Source organism: Diabrotica undecimpunctata, chromosome 6 (genome assembly GCF_040954645.1).
Source record: "Diabrotica undecimpunctata isolate CICGRU chromosome 6, icDiaUnde3, whole genome shotgun sequence".
Taxonomy (NCBI): domain Eukaryota; kingdom Metazoa; phylum Arthropoda; class Insecta; order Coleoptera; family Chrysomelidae; genus Diabrotica; species Diabrotica undecimpunctata.
In genome coordinates, this window is record NC_092808.1 from 58,540,969 (window position 1) to 58,565,964 (window position 24,996).

The window sequence follows — 24,996 nt, forward strand, 5'->3', positions numbered from 1 at the left end:
TAGACCTCAACTCTTTACTAGCGGCTCTAAAGGTTGCACCATTGTCAGAGTAAACATTGGTAGGAATTCCTCTTCGTGATAAAAATCTCTTAAAACATGCAAGAAAACATTCAGTTGTCATATCAGTGAGTAATTCCGAGTGTACAGCTTTTGTTACAAAACAAACATATACACAAACATAATATTTTAAAATTTTACTTCCACGACCCTTTTTTTCTTTCAGTGGAAACGGACCTGCATAATCAAGTCCTACATTTTTAAAAGGATAGGCAGGAATAATGCGTTCATTGGGTAAAGGTCCCATTTTTACACAATTGTGAGGAGGTTTCACACGAAAACATTTAACACATTGTCTTACAATTTGCTTTACAAATACCTTGCCAGAAATAGGCCAATATTGTTGTCTGACTAATGACAATAGAAGCTGTGGTCCAGGATGCAAATTACTGACATGGTAGTGTGTACAAATTAACTTGGTTAATATATGAAATTTCGGCAATAGGATTGGTGTTTTTACATTTTCTGGCAATGTTGAATGCATAAGTCTACCACCTACTTTAATTAATCCTTTATCTAATATGGGAGACAAATGAAGCAATCTGGATTTTTTGCTCAATGATTTATCATTTAACAAACATAAAATTTTATCATGAAAGGATTCTGCCTTTACAAGTTTGATTAATAGAAGAAATGAATCATTGGTTTCATGGACAGTTAAAAGTAAGCTTGGGGCTCTTGTCTTATTTTTAATATTTCTAATAAAACGCATTACATATGAAAAAACTCTTTTCATTTTATGCAAATTGGAAAATCTGGTAATAAAATTAGTAATCTAGCTGTTCTGAACAGTGGAATAAAGTGATACTTGAACAGATCGTTTAAGCTCTGGTAATTCAATTACTTCATCAGTTGAATCATTAGGCCACAAATCAGGATGTTGTCTTAAAAACTGCGGTCCCTGGAACCACAATTGTGAGTCAAGAAAGGATTCAGGAAAGATTCCACGACTAGCTATATCTGCGACATTTTCCTTTGTATTGATACAATGCCAACTATCACTACTGGTGAGTGATTGTATTTTTGTTACCCTGTTGGCAACAAATACTTGTAACTGGCTAGGTTCCAGTTTTAGCCAACTTAATACAATTTTTGAGTCAGACCACATGTACATCGGCATATTTAGAATTGATAAAGATTTGGTGACCTTGTCAATTAATTGGGAACCTAACAAAGCTGCACACAATTCAAGTTTAGGTATTGTTATTGATTTGATAGGAGCGACCTTTGTTTTTAAGCACAGAATGTGAGAATGGTATTTGCTTTCTGGATCTATGCTGCATACATAAATACAACTTGTATAAGCATGCATTGAAGGATCACAAAAGCAATGGATGCTTGTAATTTTATGACCTGATCCAAGTACTGGTCTTGGAACGTGTAATTTATTTAGACATGGTAGTTGATTATAGAGTTTGGTCCAACTGTTATTTAATTCTGGAGGGATTATTTCATCCCATGGTTTTTGAAGTCGAAATAGAGTTTGAATTATTAGTTTAACAATTAATATGACTGGACTTAGCAGACCTAAAGGATCATAAATTTTGGAAATGATAGATAATATTTGGCGTTTAGTAAATAAATGATTGGAATTTTCAGTAAGAGAAATTTTGAAGCAAAGAATATCTTGTTGACTCATCCATTGGATTTCAAGAGTTTTAAAACTATCAGAATCTCCTATGTTAATAACATTGTTGGAAATATCATTATAACTAATGTTAAGAATGGTTTCAGGATTATTGGAAATCCATTTTCTGAAAATAAATTTTCCAGACTCTAAAATTTTAAAAATATCATTACATCTCATTTGTAACTCTTGTAAATTGTTTGATCCTGTCAACAGATCATCTACATAAAAGTCTTCTAATATGGATTTTGCAGCTAAAGGAAAGCAAGATTCATGTTCAAAGGCTAACTGACGCATGCACCTCATTGCCAAGAATGGAGCTGATTTTTGGCCATAGGTTACAGTAGTTAATTGATACACATCAATATTATCTGTTGGATTGTCTCTCCAGACAATTTGTTGTAGTGGTCTATTCTCTTCATGTACAATTACTTGTCGATACATTTTTGACACGTCTGCAGACACCACATATGTGTACTGCCGAAATCTAATAAGGATAACAAAAATATCATTTTGGATTTTTAGCCCTGTGTACTGTAGGTCATTAAGAGACCATCCAGATGTAGTGGGACATGAACCATCATAAACTACTCTTAGTTTTGTGGTAAGACTGGTTTCTTATGGTGGGGTAAAAAATATGATTTTCTAGAAGGATGTAAGCTAACAGTGGGGTTAACTTTAACCATATGTCCTAGTTCTTGATATTCCTTAATGAATTGTTTATACAAATTATTAAGTTCCTTATTTCTCGAAAATCTTTTTTCTAGCAACAAAAATCTGCCAATTGCTGTATCTAAGGAGTCTCCTAATAATTCAGGTGAAAACTTAAATGGAAGCTGCACAATAAAGTGTCCATTTTCTGATCTTGTGGTAGTGGTTTCAAATATTTGCTCACAGCAAATATCATCTGTTGATGGTGGTATGGGATCTTTGATTGAATCAATTTCCCAAAATAGTTTTAACTGCTCATCTTCGGCTATAGTTCTAGTGAAATGACACACTGCATGAGTTGTCTCATAGGGGACAGCTCCGTTTACTATCCAACCCAATTTAGTGTTTTGTAAACTTGGCAAACCTTTTCCTAGGTTGATTTTTTCATCACAAAGGAGGTCCCAAAATAGGTGGGCACCAATAATAGCATTAATGCTACCAGATTCATTAAACAAAGGATCAGATAATTGAATATTGCATGGGATATTAAAGTTTTTAATATCAAAACTGGTTGAAGGAATTTGATTTGAAATAGCTGGTATAGCATAAAATATGGATGAAATACTAAAATTATTAACTCTGGAACATATTGTAATTTGACATTTTTTGGTAATATTTGATACTGTTTGATTTATACCACTAATGGCTAGGTTAGTAGCAATCATGGACATAATTAATTTTTTACAAAAACTTTCTTTTATTAAGTTTGTTTGAGCACCACTATCTAAAATTGCTCTACATGGAATTAATTCATGATTATTGGATTTAACATTAAAAACCACTGTTGACAAAAGAACTTGGGTATGTTTAATATTCATTGTTTGTGCAGAAAACTGATGGGTTACCGTTGGTGGCAACTCAACACTTTGTACACAGTTAACTGATGATGAATCTAATGATGAAGAATTTAAAGCAGTGTCAGTTAAATGTTGCTGACTATTTTCAAAATGTATTAATGAGTTATGTTTGGAATTACATTTTATGCATGGTCTTAAAGTACATTCAGCAGCTTTATGTCCATGTCTCAAACAATTATGACACAACTTTAAATTATTGACTTTAGACAATCTATTTTTTGTATCTAATTTTAGGAATTCAATACATGAATATATTAAATGGTTACCTTTACATAAAACGCAAGACTTTCTTTCTGCAACATTAACTTGGAAAACTCTTTTTTGATAGTCACCGCGACTATCACGGTGTAGATGTGGTGTAGAACTAGAAGGCAATGTATTAATTTCTGTATTAGTGTTAATGTAATCTTTTAAAAAACTAATTGCTTTAAAATACCTATTTTCAAAAGCATCTCTTTCATCAACTTGTTCTTATAGTTTATCTTCACTGGTAGCAATCTCAATTTGTAGTTGGATCTGATCAAATTCAACTAACAAATTGCTACCAGAGTCATGTCTTAACTGAACTTCTGATATTTTAGGTTTGCTAGATGAGATGGTGTAGCATTTTTTAATACATTTACAAAGTTCTCGAAACTTGTTAGTTTGGCTTTATAAGAACCTCTGATTCTTATATTGTTGGCTAAGCTACTTATTTTTAAGATTTATGGCAATCTTTCAAAAACAACACTTAAGAATAATATTTAGAAATACCTTGCTAGAATACTAATACTAGCTGATTGATAATCTATGGCGTTATACAATCAAAATATGGAAAACCCTGTTTATGGTAAGTAATTTAAATTCAAATACACTGTCTGATCAAATCTGAAAGATAATAGAAATGGAACAAACTCACATGTACTGATAGATTTGGATCCTATAAATGGTAAACGGGACTGTCTTCGACCTCTGAACAGCCTCTAGTTACAACTATGGATTCTATTTTACTCACACTCTCCGGTTAGAAGTGACCAAAATAAGTTGGATTATCTTATGGTAGATAATATTAATTAATGGCGTGGACTGTAAATTATCTTTTGTGTGAGTAAATAGAATTATTTATTAACTTTTTGTACAAACTAATTATTACAACATGCGAATTTGTAAATACTAGAAAAACGTGGCGTCTTCTTGGAAATTATTTGATTAATGTCAAATTGTCAATTTCCGACTTGATCCCGTCAGATTGTCTGATCTTGAACATAAAACGCACAGACATGTGACAGGCTCTATGTTGCCGCACTAAACTAATTTTCTAAAAATGTCCTAACATCACCACTCTTATGAAGAGGAACAATAACGGCTGTCTTTACACACTCTGGAAATATACCTTTTTCAAAGGAATCGTTAATTAGTGAGACCAGGATTTCCAACAGATTATTTGTGAGATTTAAGAAAATTTTTATAGATAGTCCACACAGCAACATTTGCTTTTGATACTACTGATTGTTTGGACCAGTTCAGATTGATCAACTGGTCTTATAAAGAATGAATTTGAGATCTTTTTTGGCTTAAAGAAGATAGAAAATAGGATCTTGTTTTGGCAAAATAGCTAATGTTATATTTTTACTCACATTAACGAAGTATTCATTTAGATTTTCAGGGTTTGGAAGAGAAAATGTTTGAACTGTCTTAGTTTTATTTCATTTATTATTATGGGCCAAGTTTCCCTTGCAACATTTTTAGAGCTTCCCAGACGATTCTCATAGTACATTTTTTTAGCTGTTTTGATAAGTTTTCGATAGGTTCCTCTGTACTTGGAGATATATTCAGTGACAAAGACATTGGGAGTAAATTTCTTGATGTATAGTAGTAAACGCATATTCTTAGCTGATATGCGGATACCCTTGGTAGTCCAGGGTTTGCGATGTTTTGACTTAATTTGAATTAAAGGAAATGCCTTATTAAAAATATAGACAAGCTTACCTAAAAATTACTGAAATAATAGTCCACGTCCACAGAGGAAAAGTGCCATCCAGAACTCAAACACAAATTTTGGAATTTATGAAAGTTCTGGGCTGAAAAAATCCTACCTAAACGTTGGGCTTTTGAGGATTGTTTGTTAAGAATGTTAAAGTTGGTATATACTGCTTTATGGTCAGAGAGTCCTGCATTAATAATTGTAGAAAGTACATCAAGGGGTGAGAAATATGAGACAATATAATCAATTACGGTAGATGTTGTTCTTCTGTAATTCTTGTAGGAGAATTCACGTGTATTGTGAAACCATACGATTCGAATATATTGACCAAGGATACTTGGGTAGCACCAGCAACAGCGTAATTAATATTTAAGTCTCCGCTTAGAATCTTTCTGCTTTTATTGGGCAGATCGCCTAACACATTTAATACTTTCTGAAAAAATAGTTCGGTAGAAGAGTCAGGTGATCTATAAATGCAGAGAATGTATAGATTAAGATTCTTGTTATAAACCAATGAAAACTTCACCATGTGCCACCATGAGCTGAACTTGGACGATGATACCTAGCAATTGTGGTACAGTTTTCTACAAAAAAAGGCTCGTTAACTTCAAGCCAGTGTTTGGTAACCGCAACTATCGGGGGAAATCCTAATTCCTCTAGAAACAAAAATAATTTATCTGTTTTATATCTTATAGAACGAATATTAATCAGAACCATGCTAAAGTTGTCATCACTATAAAAATGTGAGGTTTCTAGTCCCACAGAACACGTCATATTATGTAAAAATTTCGTTTTGAAGAGGCAATAGAATAGTAGTTTCGGTGGCTTTCCCTTGATTTTTGTAGGTGAATAATTTTTTTCAAAGTGAGAACGGACCTAAAAGCAGTAAGATCAACTTTCACCTCAGTTTTACCAATTCCATAGGCATCGTTAAATTCTAGAAGGATTTTTTGTAGATCTTCTGTAGTAGTGGGAAGTCCTTTAACGCTTGTGTTGGTGAATCCTTCGTAACAACTGAAGCAGGTTGGTCGTGTAGAAAAGCAAGATGTAGTTTGATGGCTTTCAAGATATCCGGTTCCCTTAATCTTGCTAGAAGATATCGACTGTTCGAGGTATTGGTTAATCTAACTCTTGGTGACGTCAAAGGATCCAGATTTTTCGATGGTTCCAAAGTATCCTTCTTAATGAAGTTATGAGAATGGAGAGCATTCTTCGATTTGCAAATTTCGATGACCTGCTTGTCTGTGACTATTCTTATATTTTCCACTTCTGATGTTGTTCGAACTCGTATTTGACTCAGATGAAGGCATTGGTTTGGAATATGAAGATTCTGTAGACCATTTAATGTTTACACCTGGTGGCCAAATTTCCTTATTAAATAATAAGTCAATGGAGGTTTTAGATTGTATGTCTACTTTGAATGAGGAACCACTAGCTGTGTCGGAATCTTAAAGGAGGACATAATATCTAATATATTCCTTGATACCCAGCTTCTCTTTAATAAAGTGAATAACTTGTATAGGGGTGTTAATTGGGGTTAAGCTGGTAACAACTACAAAATGGCATTTCTCTTGTGTAATTTTTGGCTTTTTCTCTGTTGATTCTAAATGTTGAGGGAATTCAGTTTGGGTACTTGAGGTGACATAAAATGTATTTTTCTTTAAAACTCTTTTTTCGTTGGTATATTAAATAATTTCTTGGTAAGATTCCCCATTTTATTATATATTTCACTGATGTTTGAAGAGAGCCTCTCTATCATCATCTTAATCTCAGTTGAATTTGAGTCTTCGATTTGAACCTTGATAGTGTCATCAGAACAGCCGAAAATAACTGATGATATATTAAAAATATCTTGTTTCATCTGCCTTATAGATTTTAAAACATTGTCATGAATTAGCAGGTTATTTATTTTATGGATCTCGTCAATTTTTTTTGTAAGATAGTCCTGTTTGCTCTTATTTTTGGATATTAAAACGTATGTCTCAATGAAAACAGACAAATTATCAGTTAGTTTTTAGTTACTTGAATTACGGCTTTTAAGTTCTCTAAAGGTGTTTGATTTTTTGATAAATTGGTAATTTTTTCATTTAAGTATTTTAAGCTTGGTGAGTCACACAATATCAAAAGAATCTTAGATGGGAAAATTTTGGGTCCAAGAGGGCTTTTGTGGTCGTTTTATTAAGCCCGGAGCATTTTATACAAAAATTTCTACAACAATCCCCACTTCAACGTAATTTATTATATTTGTCGGTTTCGGCGAATTCTGTAAAACAGTTCTCATAGATGTAGGTCATGGTCGAAGGTTAAATTTGCAATATTTAACTGGGTCGGTGATAGTAAACAAAAAGCAAAAGTATGAATAAACAAATCTGGTATAAACTTACAACCAATTTAGTCGTATCCACAACACTCCAACACAATAACAAACAAACACAAGTGAGTAAGCCGACCGTGATAACAAAACATTACAACTGAACACAACGGTCGAAGACTTTAGTAATCCCTTTCATCGCAACTCTTTTTAAAACAAAGGGCATAAAAAAAATTGAATATACATCACTTTGTAGCTTTTAAAATAAACTAGAAAGTCTGTACACTAACTTTTGTCAAGTCCTTCGTTTTAAAAAGGATTGCGGTGAAAGGGCTAAAATCGAAACATTAAACATTAGTTAGTAAAAAATATTATTTTCTGTTAAAGTCTTAACATACCATCAAGAATTGTTAATCGTGCTGTTACAATTAATAATAAAAATAAAACTAGTTTTCAACTGGCCATCTTGCTGGTAAAATTGTTATTTGATCTACTTACCTTCGGTAAAAGGCAGGCTTAATGTTTACCTGGAAGTGTGTCAGGTTTTACTGTTTTAGAAATTTTTATTTAATGGTAATAAATCTTTAAGTTTTATTGTTTTATTTATACATTTTTCTCGTAAAAATATAGCAAAAAATGGTTTATTTAACATATTTATTAGTTTAATTAACAATTTTTAATGTCATATATAACACCGGCCCCATTTTAACATATTGGCTTTATTTAACCTTTATAATGATCTCTAAATTACAAAAAGCGGTAAAATGTAAAGATCGCACACTGATCAGTTTAATGAGCTATTTGCTTAAAGTATTTCTTCTATCCTCCAGACAAAAATGTTCAGAAAACCGGAATAACTAAGCAACGAGACACAATTTGAATTCTAAAGCGGACTGAGTACACGTGAAACAACTTTCTACTTGAACAAAACTGCATGGACCAACGAAAGGATATATGCATCACGTTCCTTGATTATGAAAAAGCGTTTGACGCCGTAAAACACGATGGAATGCAAACCTCCATTACTTGGAGGTTTTTGAGGTTGCTGAATACGAATAATATGACGGCGATGGCTCTTGAGCTACATGGTGCCCTAGGTGAACCTCGTCTCTAAAGTCAAAAGCCATTACTCGAGGGTTTTCGAGGTCATGGATACAAAATTTTATGACAGCGATGATCTTCGAGTCACCTAGAGCCCATATAAAAATTAAAATTAATCACAGCATCACATGCATTAATTAGCATCAAAGAAGTCCTGCCTGGTTTCAATCTTAGCGAAACTGTATCATTGTTTGAAAAATTTCATACATAAACCATATTATGAAAGTGAAGATCAATAGATGCCGCAACATCGTAAGATTCATAAAGTCTAAAAATAAATGGGCGTGGAACGTCCCACACTCAGATTATCAATATCACTATGTTTTATTTTCTACTACAATATTTTAGTATATTCTGTGTAATTTGATTTTACTATTTTTTATTTATTCATGAATAAATAGTCTTTAATTAAATTAAATTAACGTAAACACAGAATAGAAAAATATTTTCTTTGTCGTTGAGTAGATTATTAAAATAATTATAAGCCAATATATTAAATGCAACTAATACAAAAATATTTGTGTTTACTACTTCTGATATTTTAGAAACATCTGTCATTACAGTATTATGTCATGTTATATGTCACAATTGAATTACTAAAATTTGTAAATGTTATTAAGATTTTAAAAAATAAGAAATAAGTCAATGGCAAAATGTCAATGTAAATCTACTGTAAAAATGGAAGAAAACGGATCTCACTTTCAAATTTTAACTAAAGCTTTTGTGTCTAAACCAGCACCATATTGGGAAGGAACTGCAGCAAAAGGTGATGAATTTGTAACTCTCAAACTAACTGATTATCTGGGTAAATATCTGGTGTTTTTCTTTTATCCACTTGATTTTACTTTTGTTTGCCCCACTGAAATTCTGGCGTTTAATAGCAAACTGGAAGACTTCAGGGAGATAAATACTGAGATAGTAGCTTGTTCAGTTGATTCTCATTTTTCCCATCTGGCTTGGATGAATACACCCAGAATTGAAGGAGGTTTAGGCAAAGTTAACTTTCCTTTACTATCCGATATGATGCATACAATATCACAGGATTACGGAGTATATTTGCAAAATGTTGGTCATGCTTTACGAGGACTTTTTATAATTGATAGAAAAGGTATAATTCGACAAATTACAATTAATGACGTAGCGGTAGGAAGAAATATCGATGAAGTATATAGACTGGTACAAGCTTTTCAGTATACAGATGACAATGAAAATGTTTGCCCAGCTAATTGGACACCTAATTCTAAGAATCCTAAAAAAGAAAAAAAGAAATTTTTTGACAAAATTGAAAATGGAGATAAATAATGTGTTATATGCTATATATTTCTTGTTATAAATAAATTTTAAAAATTAATTAAAATTTATTTAAATCATAATTGTATAAATATGCATGTACAATACATAGCCATAGGATAAATGACAGATACCATTTTATGTTATACTTTTTCTTGCTTTAGCTTAAAATATAATAGTCTAGGATCCCACTGCAAAATTACTACGTTTATAAAGTAGTTAATCAAAGTCATTTTTACATACATTTAAGAATAGGAGTAGAGGAAAGTGCCTAAAATCGGACCCAAAAAAAAGATTTTAAAAGTACATACCTTTTACTTTATATTGTTATGACTCATTTATATTTAACTTTCATTTATTATAATAAAAAATTAATATAAAAAAGTATAATTTTTCCAAATTCTTGCGTTTGGTGAGTTCGGAAAATAATTGCTTAAAGTGGACCTCCTTAAAAAGTATCTAAATAGAAGAAAACATGATCCAGTTTCAAAATAGACGGCGTTATGCAGAAAGCTACCAACCCTCAATAGTGATAAACAGATAATCAAGTTTAAAGTTTTTATTGATTTAAAAAATCTATAGGATCTGTTGCTACTACTTTGTTACCTTTTTACTGTAGATAGTTATTTTGGTATTTTCTACATGTATAAATATTTTAATTGTAAAATAAAAAGAGAAATGGGAAATTTTTGTGGATTGGTAGATTTTTGCAAAGTGGGAAATTAATACCAACAATATTAAATAAAAACAAAAGGAAAGTTAAAAAAATTATTTTCATTTACCGCAAAGTTAAGGATATGATTATTTAATGTACTAATTAAATAAATTTTAATGTTAGTCTACGTCGTCCACTTTAAAATCTAAATCTTCAGTATTGACATTGTAACCCTCAACATAGTCAGTTATATTGGCACCCTGAAAATTTTGATAAAAAGGCAGTGCATCGGTAGGAATAAGGTGCATAATTTCCTTTAAATTTTGTAATTTCGCCTCAGCGATAGGCTTCCCGTTAGGCGACAGTGGTATTAAATCGCTAAAGATGTCTTCGTTACCAGTTCTACCTCGAGAAGATTTCTTAATAGAAATTTTTTGATAAGGTTGTAAAAAATCTTGTTGTTGTATCATTAGCTGAAATGGGTCATGCTTTTCTATTTTGATTGACCTAATTTTTAACCATATAATTTTTTCTTTACCTTCTGTCACTTTCCGATTAGTAATTTTTTTTTCAATGTTCATTACCCCTAAAAAATCTTCGACGTGCATTTGGGTAACAAACAGTGGCCTCTGCTTTCTGCAAGAACGCATTACCTCGATGTAGTCATTTTGGGTGTATATTCTTTGTCGCAGTTTTAGAGCCGACTCAATATCACTGAAATCAGTGTCGTTGAGCAAAAAACTATGACCAGAATAGAGATATTTTACGATACTGCTTTCTAAGTTTGTGCGTATCCCATGCAAAATTGATTTAAGCATAAGTATTAACTTAATATTTCGATTTTGGCCGCCGCAAGAATCACACCAAAGGGTAAGATTTTTGACTTCTGGAGTTAATTTACCTGGGACATGTTTTATAAAGCAATAGCCTATTTCTTGGGCGCCCCTTCCAGCTGAACTTTTTACCCAAACGTGGCAATATCCTCTATTTTCTTTAGTTCTGTGTATTCCTGCATTATACACTCACAGTGACGTTTATAAAATACTATGCCTGTAAGTATTCTGGGAAGTGGTAGGGTTTTTCTAAGTCAGAACTTAAACACTCTTGATCTGTTTGTTTAGTCGCTATCTTGAAATCATCTCTTCTTATTTTCTGTGCGTCCTTTGCAACTTGCAAATGGTTATTATGTTTCTGCTTGAACTATTATTTTTTTTTTCTATATTCTTTTCATTATCTATTTTCATTTTAAAAGTATCACAAACATTGCAGGTGTCTTTTATAATGGCTTTATTTTAAAATTAAATTTCGTGTTGAATATGTTCTTGTATCACATTCAGCTTACGGGATTGGATTCTTCCTACTCGTAGATATCATAAATTTGTTGTAAAGTGGTACCAGGTGGTAAATATTTCACCTCCCTTTGTTCCCAAAAGTAGTGTGAAATGTATTTTTAGGTAATTTATTATTTGACTAAGAACTGCTTGAATTATTTCATCTTATAATTTGTTTTTGCCTCCTTCCTTTAAACCTCTTTAATCACCAATAGTAGCCCCACCATGAAATTTCCTTAAAGCAGTGTTTGCTCGAAATGTAGTTACCTTTATTAGAGTATTTATAAACATTTCTCTGTACACTTTTGTGTCCTTTATTTTATAAATTCGAGAGTATTTCTTTTTTCTTACTCTTATATATATATATATATATATATATATATATATATATATATATATATATATATATATTTATATATATATATATATATATATATATATATATATATATATATATATATATATATATATATTTATATATATATATATATATATATATCGCTGTTGGACGTGAAAAGGGGGCCAAGTCATAAAAGGCGAAGATGAGAAAAAAAAAATTTAATTTTTAGGAAAGGAGCATGTTTACTTGGGACAGGAGCCATGCGACCAATTTGTGGCATTAGAGTTAGAAAATTACTAACAATAAATAACAATTACCACGGAAGAAGCTATAGCTGCTGAAGAAAAGGAATGCCAAACGTAAAAACGTTTAGAACTAATAGAAAGTAAAATGTAATGGCATGGCCGGTTATTGTTAGTTGTTGCCCTGGAAATCATCGGGCTCTTCCAACATAGTCAGAACTACGTATATACCGTTGCCTTCCATCGATATACATATTTTGTTTTTTGTTTTCCTGTTTAGAGACATGCCCTTACGTTTTACTTTATTATTTACTCGCATTAACCTATTCCATTTGTTTTAAACGTTTAACGTTTGGCATTTCTTTCCTCAGGTAGCTGTAGCTTCCTCCGTGGTTTGTGTTAGTTGTTGACCTGGAAACCATTAGGGCCTTTTAACTAAAATGTCAAATTACCAAATCGCCGGCTCTACACGTGGAAAGCTTCTGGAAACAACAAAGATAGAATTATAAGAAATCAGATATAATTTGAAGCAAAGGCTAATTGGTTGAATGAAAAATGCAATTAAATAGAAAATCTACAAGAATTTCATCACTTCTGAAAAATCATTGGAAGCTATAGACACGTGCAAGGAAATAAACTAATTGAAAGCAACATGCAGATAGCAGTAGACAACGAAACAAAAATACGAACTTGGAAGGAATATAAATAGAATGCTTTTTCAAGATGAAAGAAGAAAGCAAACAATTTAATTTGATTCAGGCTATGAGACTTTACACCCCTTAGAATAACACTCCAGTGTTAGAAATTATAGGGGCAAAAAGGATTAACTCTTGTAATCAATAGTCACTCAACAGCGTACCAATGATTCAGACTATTCCTTTCTTTACTATAGCACTTTGATGCGAACTACAACACGATATCCTATCCTGATCTAAGTAGGTAAGCGTAAGGCGCTCTTTACCTGTTATCTCTGGTGACTGATCGAATCTGAAATTCCTTGCTGGGGTCTCAAGTCTCCGCTTCAGGCTATGTACAGTTCAGCTACTTGGCGCTTGAGGATATGGGCCTCTCGTGCACAGATTTAGGGTCTTTTCTTATTTTTTTCTTGTCTTTTGCATTTTTTTTAGTAATTTTGTTATGAAATCAACCAATCGCTCTAAATTTAAACAGTTGGTTGTTGCCACTCAATGGATCAAGTCTTAGTCAAGTTAACAATTGTAATCCCTTATCATCTACCTAGTGTCTTAACAATTACAATGTTTATTACTTTAACTATGTAATTTAAGGGTCGTCCGACCTTATTTTGTGGTTAGTTCCAATTACTTTATAGACGTTTCTCACTGATGATCCGATAGGATTGAAAATGTTTTGAAAAGTTATAAATCCATTTTGCATATGTTTTTTATATTTTTTAATAAATTTTATACCATTTTACGGGAAAGTTTTTACGTCATAGTAAGTTTTTAAATATTAAAAAATATATATACCGAAAAAGATATTTTTAATTTTTTTATTTATAAAGATACATGGTATCAAACCGTACATTGTTTCAAAATAAAATTGATCATAAAATATGGTAAAACCGAAAGTAGTGGGAGAATCTAAATAGTTTCGAATAATTGGATATACATATCAAATATGTCCCGGTGTTGTCTGAGCCGCCGACGAGTGAACATCGTAAGCGTTCAGCATCGAATATATCGTTTAAAAACTTGTGTAGTGTGCCCGATATGGTTTTTGTACGCTAAGAACAAGTAATACCTTTTTATCAGAAAGTGATTTAAAACTTTATCATATAAAAACAGTTAATACAAATAATTTGCCGGCCCTATAGGCCAGGCATTGAGTTCATTAAAAATTAAATTGTCAGTTAACACCAACAATTGACGTGCAGCTTATGTGTACATGAGCAGCACAGGAAATACCATTAAACCAACTGTTCCTTCCACAACAATGTCACAACAAGATTCAACAATCCGCAACAAACAAGATACATCAAACAACAACATTTCTACAATGTCATATGTAACAGCAGCAAAAACAATACCGAAAACAACCTACTTAAAGAAAGAACAAGCAATCATACTCCATGCCGAAGACAGCTTCAAATTATTTGATTATGTAAAAGCAATTGGTGATATTATCGAACCCAAGAACATCTGCTTCGCCTCCAGAATCTCCAACAATAGGGTCTGTATATATTTAACTAATAAAAACATAGTAGATGAACTTGTAAAATCTCATCCTACCATACAAAATCGGCTCCCTAACTTTAAACATACGTAAACTCGTTTCTCCTACAAAGAGAATCTTAATATCCAATGTCTCCCCGTGTATCCCACATGAAATTATCGAAACTGCTGTTAAAAGCCTAGGCCTAAAAATTGCTTCTCCAGTATCATTTCTTAAAGCAGGCATTCCGGGAGAGGAATTCTCACATATTCTTAGCTTTAGGAGACAAGTTTATGTTTTCCCGCCCTCCGAAACTTTTGAACTTCAAACCTCTCTTGTGTTCTTTTTCGAAGATAATGAAAACCGCATCTTCCTTTCTACTGACAAAATGGAATGTTTCGTCTGTAAAAGATCAGGGCATGTCGCTTCAAATTGTACAAATCCACTAGAAAGTACCTCTTCTGACCAGACAATTGTTTCATCTCCTTTAAGAGCCGAATGCACAACTACTGAAAAATGCCCAGAAACCAACACTGTTCCTTTCACACTAACAGATATATCTCCTCCAGTCAATAATGTACCACTTACATCCTCAAATCACAACTTCTCATTAGAACAACCAAGTCAACATATGACAGATACATAAACACATTATAAATGCACACACTCAGAACTTTCTTCTCCTAGCGATATAACTAGCATAACTGAAGAATCTACTCATAGTGAACAAACCAATATCCATGCCGGATTTTCCAAACCACAAATCAAGAAAAAACTTAAACGGTCAAATTGTGACTCAACTCTATCCGAAATGGCAAAAACAATCATACGCGAACTTTATAAAGAAACTCCACCATAATCCCAGCAGATAACATAATTGCTCTTCTTAAAAACTGTTACGGTAGTAGCGATCCATACGCAGAAGCATTAAAATTCACACCAGACATCAAATCACTTATTTCTACGTTATACCAAATATATCCCAACCTTAATGAGAAATCAACCAAAAATAGATTAACTCGTCTTATAAAAAAATTTAAGGACAAAACCGAACTCTTAATGGGTGATTCTACAAAATTATCCAATCTTGACTTTTCACACAAAACAACTGATGATGAGTACATCTCTGACATATCTCAAAACTCACAGACGTCTCAAAAATCCTCTTATTTAACAAATTCATAAATATTCAATGGATTTGCGATGGATTCTATCCTCGCCTGGCACGCATAGAACAACTTATTTCCGAAACCAATCCTGACTTTATTTGTTTACAAGAAACAAACTTTACAGAAACACACAACCCCTTATCTAAAAAAATTTGTTAGTTATCACCATATCAGAACTACACACCGACGCGCTAGCGGAGGGACATCAATTTTCGTATCAACTGAAATTTTTCACCGTAAACTTCACCTAAACACTACATTAGAAGCTGTTGCTATAACAGCATGGTGTCCAGAACAAATCACAATATGTAGCTTATATATTCCTTCTAATTATATATTGACAAGCACTGAATTAGAAAACCTAATATCTCAAATTTCTGGCCCATTTATTATGGTTGGAGATTTTAATGCACACAACACTATGTGGGGCTACAAAAATACATATGGTAGAGGTAAAATAATCGAAAATGTCATTAATAATACTGATATTAACTTATTAAATACAGGAAATAGTACATACTTTCATATTCAGTCAGGAAGCTTCTCATCAATAGACTTAAGCTTATGTGATCCCAAAATACACCCGTTACTAACTTGGCATACTCTAGATACCTTATTCGATAGCAATCAATTTCCCATTATCATTACTAACAATGCAGTCAAATCGGAATATACAAAACCGAGATGGAAAATCTCAGATGCTAATTGGGAACTTTTCAAACTAACTGTAAAAGAACGAACAGATGTACTCAAATATCAAAATAACATAGACGAAGACGTAAAACAACTAAACCATTGCATAGTTTCCTCTGCAGAGGAGTGTATCGGCAAATACAAAATTAACCCAATAAAAAAACACGTTCCCTGGTGGAATGACTCATGCAAAACAGCAATTCAAGAAAGCAAAAGAGCTTTAAACAGATTCCGAAAATCGCGCACTCTAGCTGACTTAATAGATTTTAAAAGGCTCAGAGCAAAAACAAAACGCATAATAAAAAACAGTAAACAAAATTCATAGAATCATTTTACCAGCTCTATTACAAAAGATACCTTACCGACTCAAGTATGGTCAAAAATAAAGAGAATGAAAGGACATTACACATCATACAAAACTCCAGCTCTCACCATTCAAGACAAAATAATTACAGATGACCAACAAATCAGTGATATGCTTTCCCAACTCTTTCTCAATAAATCAAATAATCCTACTAATCCACATAACGAAATTGATGCTACTCACAAAACTTGCAATACTAATCATCCCATTAATATACCTTTCAGTTTCCAAGAACTAAATGATGCCATTTTTTCGACAAAAAGCTCAGCTGCAGGCCCTGACGATATTCCCTCTATCTTTTTAAAAAACCTTCACCAAAATACATACGAGAAAATACTCCAACTGTTCAACAACGTCTTCCCAAAAATCCCCATCACTATGGAAACAATCCATAACGATTCCTATCAAAAAAGGCGATCAATCCCTAGACACGCTAAACTCATACAGGCCAATCTCTCTCACCTGTACATTATGTAAACTTCTAGTAAAAATGGTTAATAAAAGATTACTTTGGTACCTTGAACAAAATAAAATCCTCGACCAATTTCAATCAGGCTTCAGGCCAAATCGATGCACCATGGACAATCTTATACTTCTGCAATCAACAATTGCGACTGTGCTATCTAACAGAAATGAAGTCATTGCAATCTCTCTTGACATCGAAAGCGCTTTTGACTCCATACCGATTTCTGTAATACTAAACAAACTAAACCAGAACAAGTTATCCGGTAATATATATTCGTTTATAAAAAATTTTCTCACAGAGCGATCCTTTAAAGTAATTACTAATGGCAAAACTTCCTCACAGCACACAACCACAAACGGTGTCCCACAAGGGTCTGTCCTAAGCTGCACCCTATTTCTCCTAAGTATTAACGATATTAGTTCATTCATAAACGACCCTGTACAATACGGAATATATGCTGACGACATAATATTATTCTGTCATGGAAAGGTCACATCCAGCACAAAGACTTTACTACAAAACACTCTAAGTAAAATAAACAACTGGGCCAGTCAATCCGGCCTTAACTTCTCCCCATCCAAATCCAAAGTTATTCATTTTACCAGAAGACAAAACACGCAATCTCCAAGCATTACTCTGAATGGAAATTTTCTCCAAGTAGTAGATCAAATAAAGCTTCTTGGCATTATTTTCGATAAAAAACTTTTCTGGAGACCACACATTCGAGAACTTAAGGGTAGCTGCCTTCAAAGAATGAATCTTCTTAAATCACTAGCTCATTATAGTTGGGGAGCCGATGAGGAAACACTACTAAAAATATATCGAGCTCTTATTCGCTCCAAACTTGACTATGGTAGTGTTCTCTACATGTCATCAAGTAACTCACTACTACGTTCACTAAATGTAGTCCAAAATACTTCCCTTCGACTCTGTTTAGGAGCATTCCGATCCAGTCCGGTGGAAAGCATTCATGTAGAATGTTTCGAACCCTCTCTTCATCTAAGACGACAACAACTTTTACTGCTCTATTTCGCTAGAGTTTCAGCAAATCCCACAAATCCCACAAGAAACCTCATTTGTAATAGACAATTACCAGTTACTAATAATCCTAGAATGGTACCGTCCACTATACAGATGTTAATTCCTTATTTAGTTATCAATCTATTGTCGACCAGCCCTTTCACGGTCCCTCAAACTCCTCCATGGGTATGTAAACTTCCAAATTTCAATATCGAATTATCCAAATATAATAAGAATGAAATATCACCTTCCGTTATCAAACAAAGATTCTACGAAATACTACATCAATGCAACTTCGATAAGATCCTTTACTCAGGTGCATCTAAGACTGAAGAAGGTGTTGGCTATGTTGTTACAACGACTACAACCACCGTCAACTTGTTTCGACTCTCCAGCAATTGCAGCATTTATAGTGCTGAACTATATGGAATACTACAAGCGGTGAAAACTCCACTCAATGATGATAAAACTATAGCAATCTGTACGGACTCTCTGTCCTACATGCAGTCCATAAGAAACATTGTTACTGTCCTCCATACAGTAACAATATTGTGGGTTCCATCACACGTTGGTATTCCAGGTAACGAAAAAGCCGATCAAGCAGCAAAACAAGCATGTTCTCTTAACGTAACAACAGACATTCAAACATCATGAGATTTAAAAAGAATAATCAAACATAAAATAATGGACCTTTGGAAGGATCATTGGAAAAGAAGCAATACCAAGTTAAGCGTTCTACCACCAAACATTTTCTTCCACCAGCTCCCACCAATGAAAAGAAAGGACAAATCTATCATTCGAAGATTGAGAATAGGGCACACACGCCTTACACATGAACACCTAATGAATTCCAGTAATCAGATTTTGTGCCAGTACTGCAACAGCACGACTTCCGTAATACATGTACTTCTTGACTGTCAACACTACTTAGCGGCCAGAAGAAAATACAATCTTGGTAACGACCTAAAAGACATACTTATCTCAAACAGCAGCAACTATGAAAATGTATTAAACTTTTTAAAAAACACAAAGTTATACACTTTAATATAAAACAAAATGTATTATAAAAAATGTATTGTAAATAATTTGTACCCAATGTAAAGTATTAACCATGTAAACATGAATGTAAATTGTACCTGTGTCAATGACCATTAGCTGTCGAGACACATATTTTTCGAAATAAAAAAAAAAATATGTCCCATATCATAAATTTTAAGTAATTAATTATGTCAAGTTTCTTTAAAACGTCTTATTATAACTCACATAGAATAATCCTGTATATAAATAACTAATCCAGAATAAACTCATTTATTATTGTATATTTATTATTATATTAACTTATATACTTTAAGTCTAAGTCTTTTAAAAATACTTCTGAAAGTCTATAAACTCTAATTCTTAGAAAGAGAAATTTTACATTTTAACTTCCAATTTTAAATATTTTCATTACTAATAATGCGATACTCTTTTAAACCACTACAAAATAGTTTATTAACTAAATAAAATGTATTTTCCTCATCACATGTCTAAATATAAAATGCAAACAAAACTTACTTATTAGTTGATCTTCTACCAGTCTACTGATTTTAAACCTAGGTTGGCAACCCTGTAAATAATAAAAAAAGTCAATCAGAAGACATTTGGATATAAACAGGGAAATCTTTCTAAAACTATTACACTACATAATTTATAGGCATACAAGATACCTAGCTCATATATTTAGCAATGATATTTTCCAATTTTATTTCGGTAAGAACCACTACTCATATATTATAAATAGTATTATAAATATTAAATTAATCTTAAAATTGAGCACCTACTCTTCCTGTGGACAACCACTATTTAAGGTTGGTGACCAGTATGGCAAAGTTTTGTCTATTGTGAGCTTGTTGTACGAGAGCATTTTCTTGAGTTCTGATCCAGTTTCTTATATTCCTAAGCCACGACTTGTTCCTGTATCATGTTTTTTTTTTCAATTTTTCCCTCAATGACTAGTTGTAGTTGTTAGTAGTTCTCGTGGTGCATTATTTGTCCGAGATATGAGGTTTTCCTAACTTTGCTAACCAGGTTATTTGTTCTTGTTGTCCAACTTATTCACAACATTCTGTTGTTCAGTTACATTGTCAGATGCGTTAAATTGTTTTATGTTTCCTTTTTGAAGTGTTCATGTTTTAGGTGTTCATGAAGTATTCAACAGGGATCCAATTTTAAGTTACAAATTATGTTTCCCACGTTCATGCATCCTGCTCTGACGATTTTAATTCTTCGCTAAATTTCCTTTAAGTGATCTTGTTGACAATTTATTTATTTACTCAGGTATATATATTTTAAAACGGGTTGAATGTTAATGCCAGTGAAAGTAATAATGAGATTGTGATAGGCTTGTAAGTTTCGGCTAAAAACTAACCTTTTTGTATGTATTATATTAATTTTCAACCCCTTTTTGGGACTCTCTTCTGTAAGTATAGTCATCATTTCATGTATCTGGAGCTGTTCTTTATTTTCTGCTATGATTGTCATAATGATATTGCATCACAATTCCATTGATTCTAGCTCCATTTGGGTGTTCTTCTAGCGAAGATATGATTATATATATTATTCAGTATATAGATGAAAAATAATTGGGTAGATAACATACTTTTAATTTAGTATTACCATTGTTTGTTTAAATGCAGACTCTATGATTCTAGTATGTGTTATAAATGATAGTGATATCACATCCATTCCATCCCATCTATCGGAGAATTTCTGTTAATGTTTTATGCTTGATTTGATCAAGAGCTTTATTTTCACTTCCAAACACCTCTCAGCGATTAACGTTAGTCCCAGGATTGTGTCTCTGAAACTATATTGTGAGCGGCGAAGATATTCATCGTTTTTGTTGTAAATACGATTAAAAATATTGCTAATGAAAATTTTTGCTACCCGACTCATCAGAGATATTATTGTGTGTGTGTGTGTGTGTGTGATTATTATATTTTCTTGCCTTGTACGTCTTGGATAGTAGTATATATTTGATTGTTAGCTAGCCATGAGCTAGTGTCGTAGTTTCTTTTAGTCGATTAAAGAAGCGTGTCAAATATTTGGTTGTAGCAGGACGTAAATTTTAAACTAAAAGTTTTTAGCCACCGTTGCGTTTTCACTGGGAGGCTTTTGGGGGACTAGTGTTATTTCTGAGGAGAGAATTGTCCATACTATCTTAGGAAATTTACCAAATTTGTGTTTGTCTATTAGCACCTAACTTTATTTAATTATTTTCATTAGTTATTATTGAGAATGCAAAAAGGAAAATAGTTGTTAACCACAATAAAAGAAGCCAAAATTGAATACCTCGGTCAGATCATGATGAACAGCGAAAGATATGAGTTGCTGCAATTTATTCTTCAAGGAAAAGTAGAAGGAAAACGAGGACCAGGAAGTCGAAGAATTTCATGGCTGAAAAATCTACTTCAATACAACCACAAATCTTTTCAGAACCGCAGTTTACAAAATACAGATTACCATGATGATCGCCAACATCCGAAACGGATAGGCACTACAAGAAGAAGAAAAGGTTTTGGAAGGTGTTTGGGTTTTTGTAGTCCTGAAACCTCCTGGAATAATCCTGATTTTCTAGATTCTCCCTCACACACAATGTAGTTTCTTAAATTTTGTCTTGTTTGTTTATGTAAAGTTTTTTAAACTGTTTGTCCTTTATTTAGTATTGTGTAAATGTTTCATTTAATGTTTATAACATTCATAGAAGTGCTAATAAGTCTAGAATTTTGACGAAATGTCTCTGAAGATGCTCGATAAAAAAACTGTGCTCGATATCTGCCTTTTATTTGATTAAAGTGCGTTGATTCGAGCATTCAAATATATATCACGTTGTTTATTTGATGTTTACGACGATAATAAGAAATTTGTCAAAATTTGTTATTATTGTCTTTGTAACAACAAATTGCATATTATTAGTTTTTCATAATTAATTAGTGTTATGCATTAATAGAAAATAGACTTGACCCATAAGCTGTTGCTCTACAACTACATATGAAACGTGCAGCGGTTCGAAAAGTGTTAGCGTTGTGAGGACACTGTATCCTTTCGTAGACGACTTGGAACGAGTAGAAAGCGATTTACAACTGCTCATGATCGCTTTATCGTGTCAACAATATTAAGAAATCGTCACCTTAATTTCGAGTAAGTGCAACAACAGCTTCCTGAAGTAATAAGAGAGGGTAACAGTATACAGTGGACAGTAAGACAAGGAATGGAGACGAATTATCGCACCCCACGAGTAGATGCGATTGGTAAAAACGGCATTCCAACTCAGTTCTCAGATGAATCGAAAATATGCATCTATGGTTGTCACCATAGAGGGAAAGTGTACCTATGGATCGTAAGCAGTCACTGCTTCAATCCAGAATTCGTTCTCACAAATATGCCAAGAATAACATCACTGCGCTCACAAAACATGAAATGAGAATAAGCATAAATTTGACTCCGCAAACATCAAAATTTTATAAACCGAGCAAAACAACAAGAAGAGGGAGATATATGAATCAATAGAAATTTATTCAAAGATTTATTCGATGCAGCACGAAGTCCGACTAAAATAGACAATCACTTCGGCCCACAAATAACCAACCAAGAAGTAACTATGGCCAATAAGAGGATTAAAGATGTGAAATCACCAGGACCTGATGAGGTGCATGGTGAAATTTTAAAGATATTACAGGCACACCAAATCACAGCTCTTACGAAGCTATTCAATAACATCTACGATACTGGTTACTTAACAAAAGACTGGCTACTATGAATATTCATTCCACTTCCGCAAAAAGCTAACGCTAGGAAATGTAAAGAACATAGATTAATTAGTTTGATGAGCCATGTACTTAAAGTACTCCTTACTATCATTCACTCGCGCATATACACCAAATTAGAAGAACACCTGAGTGAAGTTCAATTTGGATTTAGAGCAGGACTCAGAACGAGGAAAGCACTTTTTAGTTTGCAAGGTCTAATACAGAGAGCCATGGATGTCAACTGCTATGTGTATTTATGTTTTGTTGATTTCGAGAAGGTATTTGATAAAGTCCCACATGGGAAACTAATCGATATCCTAAAAACATCAGGACTAGATGGTAAGGATATAAGACTGATATCAAACTTATATCTCCAACAAAAAGCAACCGTACGATTAGAAAATGAACTGTCCGAGATCTTCACAATCGAATAAGGAGTTAGACAGGGTTGCATATTGTCACCGGTATTACTTAACATATACTCTGAAAACATCTTTAGAGAGGCCTTGGACGAATCAGAAGATGGGATTGCTGTAAATGACCAACTTATAAATAACATTAGATATGCAGACGATACAGTGTTGCTGGCAGATAGTACGCAGGGGCTCAAAAGGATAATGGCTAACGTTGTAGAACACGTAACAAATACTGCCTAAAAGTAAATTTCAAGAATACAAAAAGAATGATCATTAGTAAGAATACGGCATAAACGTCCAAATTACAATTAAGAATAGACCTTTAGAAAGAGTGAAAAAAATATGCTATTTGGGCTGCAATATTAAGGATACTTGGGATCACAGCTATGAAATAAAAACTTGTAATGAAAAAGCCAGAAGCTCTTTGAATAGCCTTAGGAAGATTCTCTGCAACTTATGTTTAAGTATCAATATACGCATAAGAATTCTTAGATCCTTACAGAAGATGCCATAAAACGATTGGAGGCATTTGAAATGTGGTGCTACCGACGTATGTTGAGGGTCTTATTACGATCGCCTTGAGTCTTTCGAAATCTGGTGATAAGTAACATAAATATTCTCCAGAGGCTAAGAAAAGACAAAGAAATTATTAACACCATAAAAAATAGAAAATTGGCTTACTTACCTAAAGTCATAACATATCTCCACTTTACCTTTTTCTAAAACACCAACGATACGCCCATATAAAAATAATTATATATTAATGACATTAAACCATAAGATATTAGATATCAATTTTTAATTCTATCCATTCATTAATGTCAGTGTCCCGTTTTACGTTTTTGTAAACTTTTTATATATTTTAGAATTTTGACAAAGGCAAGGGTTTCCTGCCAAAATGTTAATTTCAATGGAACAATAAACTCTAGTTCCAAATTTATTACTACTTATTGAACCTAAGCCCAAAAAATACTTATTTTATATTATATATATATATATATATATATATATATATATATATATATATATATATATATATATATATATATATATATATATATATATTTATATATATATAAGACATATATATATATATATATATATATATATATATATATATATATATATATAACTGTTTTGGATGGGTTGGAGTCAATAATAGGGCTATTGGTTAACTATTTTTTTATTCTCGAGCTTTCAATTGTGTTTACAATTATTATCAAGAGCTAAAAAAGACAAAATACTTACAAGGTTGAACTAAAAAGAAAAAACAATTTTTGTTAACTTACCAAATAAAAATTAGTTTGGTAAGTAAAAATCACTGTTTACATGTTCAAAATATTTAATATAAAAATGTTTTGATCTAACAAATGTTTCTCCGAAAATTTCTATAATTTTGAAAACATTTTTTTAATATAAAAATA

At 32.5% G+C, this 24,996-nt stretch overlaps 2 protein-coding genes and 1 pseudogene across 2 annotated transcripts in view; 1 reads left to right on the forward strand and 2 right to left on the reverse strand.

Annotated features, from left to right (window-relative positions):
• LOC140442663 (GTP-binding protein Di-Ras2) overlaps positions 1 to 24,996 on the reverse strand; it is a 1,562,201-nt gene that overhangs the window by 1,131,762 nt on the left and 405,443 nt on the right. The window contains exon 2 of the mRNA XM_072533657.1: positions 19,924 to 19,975. The gene's annotated coding sequence lies outside the window, so the exon portion shown is untranslated. The remainder of the gene's footprint in view (positions 1 to 19,923; positions 19,976 to 24,996) is intronic.
• On the reverse strand, positions 833 to 2,128 carry LOC140444352 (uncharacterized). Its single transcript, XM_072536101.1, has 2 exons — positions 1,872 to 2,128; positions 833 to 1,811 (listed from the first exon to the last, which is right to left on the reverse strand). The coding sequence occupies exons 1-2, from the start codon at positions 2,126 to 2,128 to the stop codon at positions 833 to 835; spliced, it is 1,236 nt and encodes a 411-aa protein (XP_072392202.1).
• LOC140442662 (peroxiredoxin-4 pseudogene) lies at positions 9,187 to 10,219 on the forward strand (annotated as a pseudogene).

Coding starts and splice junctions, on each gene's coding strand:
- LOC140444352 (XM_072536101.1), bottom strand. CDS start 2,128: ATGTATCGACAAGTAATTGTACATGAAGAGAATAGACCACTACAACAA. Junction 1,812..1,871: donor GGATCAAACAATTTACAAGA/GTTACAAATGAG, acceptor ATTTATTTTCAG/AAAATGGATTTCCAATAATC.